At 44.3% G+C, this 9,756-nt stretch overlaps 1 protein-coding gene across 1 annotated transcript; it reads left to right on the forward strand.

Annotated features, from left to right (window-relative positions):
- Positions 1–7,280: 7,280 nt before the first annotated feature.
- Positions 7,281–8,078, forward strand: E1B28_009411 (uncharacterized protein; the record flags this gene model as incomplete). The annotated part of the gene is made up of 2 exons (XM_043154305.1): positions 7,281–7,647; positions 7,708–8,078. The coding sequence occupies 2 exons, from the start codon at positions 7,281–7,283 to the stop codon at positions 8,076–8,078; spliced, it is 738 nt and encodes a 245-aa protein (XP_043009596.1).
- Positions 8,079–9,756: the final 1,678 nt, after the last annotated feature.

The raw sequence follows: 9,756 nt of genomic DNA on the forward strand, positions 1-9,756 counted from the left end.
TCGATAGCAATTCTGTACTGCACGACTGAGTGTCGACAGTAAACAGTCACTTCCTTCTCTCAATATCCACACCTATCACCCACGACGACATGACCAAGACCACCGTCGACACATCGCCTCAGCAATTACCATCTACACCGACACAACCGGTTGGGCTTTCTCAACCCGAGCACGATACTTTCCATCGAGATCCGCCGCCTCATATTCCCGAGATATCGCAAGTAGTAGCGCCAGACGCAGTCCTGGACTTACCACCTCTCGAGCCATTACCGGCGTCAATCCCGCTTTGCACTATCAACGAAAACACTATTCGACAAATTAGTGAGTTTAGTCCTTCACTTCAACCCTTCTACAAATATGGAGATAACCAAAAATTATGGGATAGAAGGAAGGAAGCTTTAGAACATTCAGCTGTGCACTTTGAAAGCGCGGAATTACCTAACCTCAGTCATTTAGGAAGATCAACCTGCGTCAAGATCTTTCCAGACATCATATCCATCATGAACGATCTTACGACGAAGGTTCATCAGGGAACCATGGTATCGAGTGAGTCCACCGGTAGGAATCGTCCGAAACGGGATGTCTTAACGCCAGTCTACAGCTTCAATGAACTTTATGCTACCACCCTCTCTTATCATCTCCAAAAGGCTGCCCAAGCAGCGACAGCATCTTTTCAGCTCGCAGCTCAACAAATACCAGTCATACCAGTCTGGCCTCAAGCCGGTGGAAGCGCTGGTTCAGACTTTTTAGTGCGGAATGATTTCGAAATCCTAGCCTTGACCTATCGAGCTGAAGTGGAACACTTTTTAAGTCGTCTCTACAAGTTTCATGACTTCATTACCGGTCAGTCGAAATTGTTACCCCAACTTGAAAAGGAGTACGGACCTAATCTTTACTCGAACATCAATCAGGTCAACGCCGAAGACACGGAGACTTACTGGCATGACTCAATGCCTAACACCATACGTGGATATCGTCAGCGAAATCAACCTTACGCTGCCGGAGCGATGGGTAAGTCTTCCTTCTCGTCCATCAAGCCTCGCACTCATCCTCTACCCAGAAGTTCCGGAAGAGTTGACGAATTATGGGATGATGGAGATGAGAATTCGGAGTCAGGATACAGCGATGCTAGACTTAACGCTGAAAGAGGAGGTGGAGACCCAGCGTCTGACCCAAGTGACAATTCGGATGATTCGGACGATGATGATGGAAGGCGTAGACACCTCCGTCAACGCAATCCTTTTTCGTCTATATCCCGGGCTACTAAGTTACGTAGTACAAATGCCAAGTCTAAACGCGAATTAAGTTCATCCGTTACGCCGCAGTTCGACGTCAAGTTGAAGCTTGACACGATCCCTAAATGGGATGGTGACACGAATATGATTGTGAAATGGATAAACAAAGTGAATAACTTGGCCAAGTACAGCACTCAAGTACGAAGGCAACTTGGGAAACTCGTTGTTCAACGACTTGAAGGGTCGGCAGAATCCTGGTATTTCTCCCTTCCACGCAAGCATCGTGAATACCTAGAAACTGATTGGAAGATCCTCAGACAGGAAATCGCGGGATACTACATGAACGAACAGTGGATGGAAGACGTTCGAAGGAATGCTAGAATTGCTACTTATCGACAGTCGGCTCATGCTAAAGAGACTCCAAGTGAGTACTACATTCGAAAACTTGAGTTACTTACTACTGCTTATAGTCTTAGCGATAGCGAGATTATTTCAGAGGTCATGACAGGAGCTCCTAAGACTTGGCGTAGTATTCTCACAACGCAATCATATACGACAGCAGTTGAATTTCAATCCGCAATCCGATTCCACGAGAAGACGTTGATGGAGCTTGACAGATCATTATACCCATCCTTCCGAGATAGAGACGATCGTTCTCATCGCTCTTCATATGCGCCGGTTCGCAGTCACTTAGTTGGTACCCGGTCAGACTTACCACCACCAGCTTACCCGCGAGATGATACAAACATATCGAGGCGTGCTACACCAGCATCAAAGGGAGCTCGGCCATGTCGACACTGCGGTAGTGACCAACATTGGGACCGGGAGTGTAAGTACTCTCGAAAAACGGCTCGAGTTCGACTCTGTGACGCCTCGGTAGATGATTTGACTGCTCAGGACGAGTATGAAGAGCTGTTTGAAGGGCTTTCAGAACAGGATTTTGAGGAAGCCCTCCAGATCACCGAACCGCAATGTTATTCTGTGGTAAACTCGACTCTGGAGGGCGATAATCTGTCACCTTCTACCCTGCCCATTGATTTATCCGAAGCCTCAAGCGGAGGTATTTCCGAAACGATTGAAGCAAATAGTCGTCATGTAGCTACTCCTTCAGTTGCCTCGTCTTCTTTCAGCTTACCCACATCTTCGAAACCTCCTTTGAATCGCAGAAGTCGACGACGGCTTGCGAACGAGATACGAGGAAGCACTACGTACTCGGTTCAAACCGAGAAACCGGGAACACTACTAGAGCTGAAAAAACTGATGGACAGACCACCGGGATGCGCTTTTCTCGGCGCCAAAGCTACGGAAACATCTGCAACAATCAATGGTATGTATGATACTTTCCCTATCACTATCGATTCTGGATCTGATATTACTCTCATTGCTCAATCAACCCTTGATTCACTCTCCTCAAAATTAAAGGTCAAGACTGGTCAGAAAATAAATCTTATACAGGTAACTGGTTCTTCGCGTATATCTGGTTATGTTCCAATTGACTTATATTTTCACACTTCCCAAGGACCAGTCAAGATGGCCGTGGAAGCATATGTTGTTAATGGAATGAGTACGCCATTTATTTTAGGTAATGACTTCCAAGAACAGTATAATCTCTCCATCGAGAGACGAGATGGTCGAACTTTCCTCGTCTTTGATGAATCTGGCCGAGAAGTGGAGGTTACTAACTCATTTCTGACAGGACCAACGGATAACGACGGACATGCATTCAAGATACGTATTAACCGGGAACGATATCGAAAACTTCCTCGGCAAGCTCAACACCGAAAATCTCAGAAACTTAGGAAGAAACAAAGGTTTAATGCTTCCCGAGGAGAAATGCGAGCAACTTCCCATATCACTATTCCTCCAGAGAGTTGTAAAAGAGTTCCCGTGTCCACTGGTTTTCTCACTAACTCGGACACACTTTTCGTAGAGCGATGCTTCGGTTTTAATGGGAATCATGAAGATATCTACGGTACGCCAGATACGTTTATTGCAACCAAGGATCCCTACTTACCAGTTACCAACTTCTCAAAGGCTCCCATAACTATCGCCAAGGGTACAAGTTTGGGTAAGACACACAACCCACACTCTTGGTTAGATAAAGCTCACCGTCACTTGCCGGACGTTCAGAAAAGGGTGATTGCTCACGCGAAATTTATAAGGAATCTGGTCGAGGATGGAATGACGATGAACGGTGCTACCGCACGTTCCGAAACCAACATCACCTCCAAAGCGCAACAGAATGCCTTCGGAGAGGATGACCCCACTTCAGAGGAACCATTAGACGGCGGTCCAAAGACCTCTGAAGTAAGTATCGACGAAGTGTCTTCTAGTCGACTTCTACAGGAAATTCACGTCTCGTCGGATCTAACTGAAGATCAGCGACGCGCTATCGAGGGTGTTGTGCTCAACAATGCATCCGCATTTGGGCTCGATGGTAGACTCGGTAACTATAAGGAACAAGTGGATATTCTCATGAAGCCCGAAGCACAACCAGTTTCTCTCCCACCGTTTCCGGCTTCTCCCGCTAATCGAGAAGTAATGGATAAGCAAATTGATTCATGGTTACAGCTCGGTGTCATTGAACCTTCGAAAAGCCCTTGGGGAGCACCTGTCTTCATCGTGTATCGGAATGGTAAGGCCAGGATGGTCATTGATCTCCGAAGACTTAACAGCATGGTTGTCCCAGATGAATTTCCACTTCCTAAGCAAGAGGATATAATTCAAGCCTTGTCTGGATCACAATGGCTAACAACGCTAGATGCTTTAGCTGGCTTCACTCAACTAACTATGTCCAACGACGCCGCCGAAAAATTAGCTTTTCGTTGTCATCGGGGACTTTTCCAATTCCGGCGGATGCCTTTTGGGTATTGGAATGGGCCAAGTGTCTTTCAACGTGTTATGCAGAGAGTGTTAGCTCCATTTCTGTGGATTTTCGCGCTTGTTTATATCGATGACATTGTAGTTTTTTCGCTGACCTTCGAGGATCATCTTCGCCACTTAGACCAGGTATTCAAAGCGATCGCTACGGCGAACATCACTCTGTCACCCGGAAAATGTCACTTCGCATATCAATCGCTTCTCCTTCTAGGTCAAAAGGTATCTCGCCTTGGGATGTCTACACATAGGGAGAAAGTCGATGCTATAGTTCAATTAGCTGAACCGCGAAACACGAATGAACTCCAGACATTTCTAGGTATGATGGTATATTTTTCCTCTTATGTCCCTTTCTATTCCTGGATTGCTCAACCATTGTTCCAGCTACTTAAGAAAGGTACATTATGGGAATGGAAGGAAATACATCAAGAAGCATTCAATCTCTGTAAACAAGTCCTCATGAATGCCCCAGTTCGTGGTTACGCACAGCGGGGTCGTCCTTACCGATTGTATACCGATGCCTGTGATTACGGATTAGCGGGGATTCTCCAGCAAGTTCAACCTATCGCAGTACGGGATCTCAAAGGAACGAGACTTTATGAGCGGCTCTCCAAAGCTTATTCTGCGGGTGAGTCGGTTCCCTCTCTGGTCTCCCGAGCTTCAAAGGAACTTGATGACGTTCCAACAGCGGAAAATTGGGGAGCAACACTAGACAGTACAATCGTATACGTGGAGCGGGTAATAGCTTATTGGTCCCGTGTATTAAAATCCGCTGAACGAAATTATTCCGCTACAGAACGGGAAGCACTTGCATTGAAAGAAGCCCTCGTCAAGTTTCAACCTTTCATCGAAGGAGAGAGAGTTCTGGCTATCACAGATCATGCCGCACTCACTTGGAGCACCACCTTTCAAAATGTTAATCGCCGACTTCTTACTTGGGGCACGACATTTTCAGCATATCCAGACCTTTATATCATCCATCGTGCTGGAAAGGTACATTCTAACGTGGATCCAATTTCACGTCTCCGAAGACGAATACCTTATCAGGAAAGTCCGGATATTTCTCACATAGAACCTATACCTTCAAACACTGAGGAAGATCCTGTACGGAACTTATTTCAGGAACTAGGAGAACAGTTTGAAGAACGACTTCTTTCAGTAGCCAACCAACATTGCATGGTAATGGGAGATGAAGACATTACGTCTGCCGACTGTAACTCTTTTTCCATTCATCCTGAAAGTCCTTTTAATGACCTTTTCCCAGATTCATCGTACGTCACCTCAAGGTCTTATAACCTATTAGTTGGGATATCCTCAGAGGAACTTGACGAGTGGGTACAGGCTTATAAACAAGACAAGGTACTTTCACAAATCATTTCAACTTTGAAGAAGGAAAAATTGGATGGCAGAAGAGACCCTCTACGACCTTCGGAATATGTTCACTACTCCTTATCAGATGATGGACTATTATACTTCAAAGACTGGCATGGTAACAACCGACTGTGCGTACCACAATCATTGCGGGTTTCCGTCATGTCAGAGGGTCATGAAACTATTACAGAATCTGCTCATGGAGGATATCACCGATGCTACAATCGCATTGCAACTTCATATTACTGGCCAAAAATGTCTCGGGATATCAAATTATTTGTACAGACTTGCGATATTTGTCAAAAGTCCAAACCACGGCGACATGCTCCGATAGGTATGTTACAACCAATCCCGATTCCGCAGAGACCTTTTGACGTTGTATCAATGGATTTTATTCCAGAATTACCTGTCACAGCAGAGGGTTATGACAATATGCTAGTCATTATCGATAAGCTTACGAAATTCATGATTGCCATTCCCTGCGCTACGACCATCACAGAAACAGAAACGGCGGCACTGTTTTTTAAACACGTCGTAACCAAATATGGGATACCACGTCAAGTTATCACTGATCGGGACACACGTTGGCGCCACGACTTCTGGGCGGAGATCTGTCAATTGATGGGTATGAAACGGGCCCTTACAACATCATACCATCCACAAGCTGACGGACAAACAGAGAATCTGAATCAAACTTTAGAAATTACATTGCGAGCCTACATTGGACCTTCACGGAATGATTGGGATACTTATCTAGATGCTTTTACTCTTTCTTATAACACCACTCCTCATAGCTCTTCAGGATTTTCACCCTCCTATTTACTTTATGGGTATACGCCTACAACAAGCTCCACTTTATTGGTCCCACAATCAGCAATTACGCGGCCAAAAACTGAGGGGGGTAATGATGGTGATAACCAGGCATGGCATGAGGCTGCACAGCTTATGGTAGAACAATTCGAAGCTGAAAGAAGCCGAGCGAAAGATGCTTTATACTTGGCACAGGAATTTCAACGACATTCCTATAATAAAGGGCGACTTACTACCGAATACGAAGAGGGAGATTTAGTAGTCCTCAATCCGCACTCACTCAAATTGCTCAAGGATGAGAAAGGCCGAGGTAAAAAGCTACTGATGAAATATGACGGACCTTTCGAGATTTTGAGAAAGATATCCCCGGTTACTTATCAACTTCGTTTACCAGCTTCCTACGGCATCCATCCTATTCTCAATATAGCACACTTGGAGAAATACCGACCTTCTCCATCGGAATTTGGAACTTGCCCGACAAAGCACTCAAATCGGCAAGATTTTGAAGAATTACCAGAAGTGGAAATTGATAGAATAATCAAACAACGATGGAGGAAAGTTGGCAAGCGTCGAGTTCAACAATTCAAAGTAAGGTGGAAAGGATTTAACGATCCTTGCGAGGACGAATGGCTAACGAAAGGTCAGCTACGCAATGCCCCAGAAATACTGAACGAATGGATCCGTTCACAAGAAGAAAGAACTTCTTTAACGATAAATTAAAACGCCAGCTGCTCCACCTTGATTAACGCTAATCACTAGAACTCCACTCCACGACTTCACATTTTACACGTTGAAAATTCAAGCTATATAATTCTACCATGAGGTTTACACGAAGTGCTATTATAGAGGGGTGAAATTCCCACAACAACTAATCTCTTTCATGGATTCAGTGGCTCAAGAATTGAAGAAACAGTATAAAGATGCATTGGATTTGACCGTAAATTTTCATCATCCCACTACTGTTCTCATTCTGACTTACTTCTCATCATGACTACTTTCTCTAAACCAGTTCCCGAAGTCACCACTGTTCTCGCCTTCGATCATTCTAATCCAATCACTACGGTTCTTCTTGCATTTCCTGATGCTTCTATTCGCGCCATCCTTCAGACTCTTTTGGGTACCGACTTCGAAACTTTCGTTCCTGACAATGCCATCCTCGAGGTTAACGTAGCCGGACAAACTTTATTCCAAGTTACTCGTGAATATGCTGATAAGCGTTGGAAGACATTTCGATACCTTGGACAAATCATCGTCTCCGCGGCGTGTGGCTATGCCGCCTACATCAATAACGAGGTTCCATGGAAGTATCCAAAGAACATTCGGACCCTCGAAGAGATCGTTGAAGTAGGAAATGGTACGGTTATCTTTCAAAAACCACTCTTATTCCGTTTTTCTCATTATTCGCTGGTAACAGACATTAAACGCACCTACTTTCCTAACCTTAAGTTTGCGGACCCTGGTTATAATCCTCTTTACGGAATGTACGCTAGAACTCGCGATGGAGTTCAAGAGATTTTCGCACTTTTGAGCACCATTTTACTTCATTGGGCTCGATGGGTACGTGATCAGGTCACTACTAGCATATGCCGAGGAGACGCCTGCCGAGCCAACTGGGGAAGTTTCTTGGGTTGGTCTAAGCAGGAGACCTTCCGTCGCTTCGCTCCATACGATCCTCGCGAACCGGATTTCCGTGCTAACTCTTCTACCGCTTACATTGACGAGCACGACGAGAACTTAAATATCTTGGACAAGTTCTCTTTGAACAATGTTTTGAAAGTCGAGTAAGCGCGTCGAAAGTGGGGGAGCTCTGTCATGGGAACTTCAATCTGGTAAGTCGTGTAACTATCGACTTACTTACTCTCAACCTGACTGGATCATCTAGTCCCGAACCGATCATTAAGAAGTTTATGGATCCATCGACGGTATTCTCTACTATTCTACCAGCATCTTTTAATGTGTACTTGTTTGTTATCTAAATATTATAAAAACCGTACAGTAACGAACCGTGAACCTTGACCAATTTTACTTTACTTTTACCCCTTACATTCGTGTGAATCGTAAGTAGAATCGAGCCACTCTTGAGGCGAAAGCTCAGCGTGTGTTGATTCGACTTCTTGGATTATCGAGGCGAAAGCTCTTCAATCAAAGAAGAGGTTAAATATATTAAAGATAATTGAGTAAACTACGAATACTTGGTGTTCCAAACGAACGGTACTTTACAGGTTCAAAGAAGGGGAAGAGTGTTCGAAGCAAGATTGCTGATGGATGTGACTAATATCTATTGTTATTCATAGATCTATTACTTGAATTCAATTCAAAGCTCTTGCTATCTTTAGAGCAATGTAACATCTAAAGTACAACACTTCTGGCCTTCATTGGAGTAATGAGAAGGGTGCTGATATCAACACACCAGATGAAAAGAAAGTCTGAGCATCCCTTGTCCTTTCAAGATCTGACTGCTTTCCTTTCAAGAATTCTGGATGGGAGGTGTATCATGACGTTCTAAAGCTCCACCCTGAGAAGCAGAAAGGTGACCACCGCTTCTCCCCTTCACAAAGTACTATTGGTTCAACCCAGCCCTCTGCATCTACCGAATCCACCATGTCACAAACTGAACCAGTGGTACTACCCCTACCTTCAAATATCCACTCTTGGAGTCAACTACAATCAGATTCCGTGCATGATTGAGGGAATACCATATGAAAGACTTGATTCATAGAAGAGTACTCCTGATCTTAGGAGAAATATAGGAGTGCAACCCTTTTCATAGATAGGTATATAAGGAGTACTTATTAGCCTAGAATTTAATCTCCTTGTCTTGTCCTTCTGTTCTTTGCCTCTGCCCTCTCCATCCTGCTACTCTATTGCTTTTCTGGTCAACTGTGCTAGAGGTACTCATCTCTTAGTCATGGGTCCAGACTCGTCCTAGAGTCCTTTCCTCTATGCTTGAGTAGAGGATGGGGTACACACAGTTCAGGTGTGTGGTATGCCACATTGGTGTACATTGGGTACTGCCTGTTGTATGCTCTCACCATTATTGTCGAAGGACCGATTCTTAGGAGTATAGTCCTCATTGTAGGACACTATTGCGCTGAAAATTGAATTAAGCCTTAATATGCATATTTTTAATCATTTTATTAACATTTGAGTTATAAAATAAGGGAAGGTAGGACTAGGGTGAGCCCGAACTACTAGTCAAAGCACAAGCCTCTATGTGAGACTTTAGCAGTACAAAAAGTGCAGAATTGGAAAGACAAGAGACTTCATGAGGTTTCAAAAATGGTAGAAACTTCAAGTAGCAGCCTCTTAAAAACCTTCGTATTTTGAATAGAAGGCCTCATCTTACCTTGCAGAATGCTTGGGGCGAACACAGGGAATTTATTGAACACTTTACTTTGACTTCACAAAGTATTGTTGGACAACTCAGACTTAAAGGAATTAACAAAGGATATATCGGACAAAG

This window comes from Marasmius oreades, chromosome 5 (genome assembly GCF_018924745.1).
Source record: "Marasmius oreades isolate 03SP1 chromosome 5, whole genome shotgun sequence".
Taxonomy (NCBI): Eukaryota; Fungi; Basidiomycota; class Agaricomycetes; order Agaricales; family Marasmiaceae; genus Marasmius; species Marasmius oreades.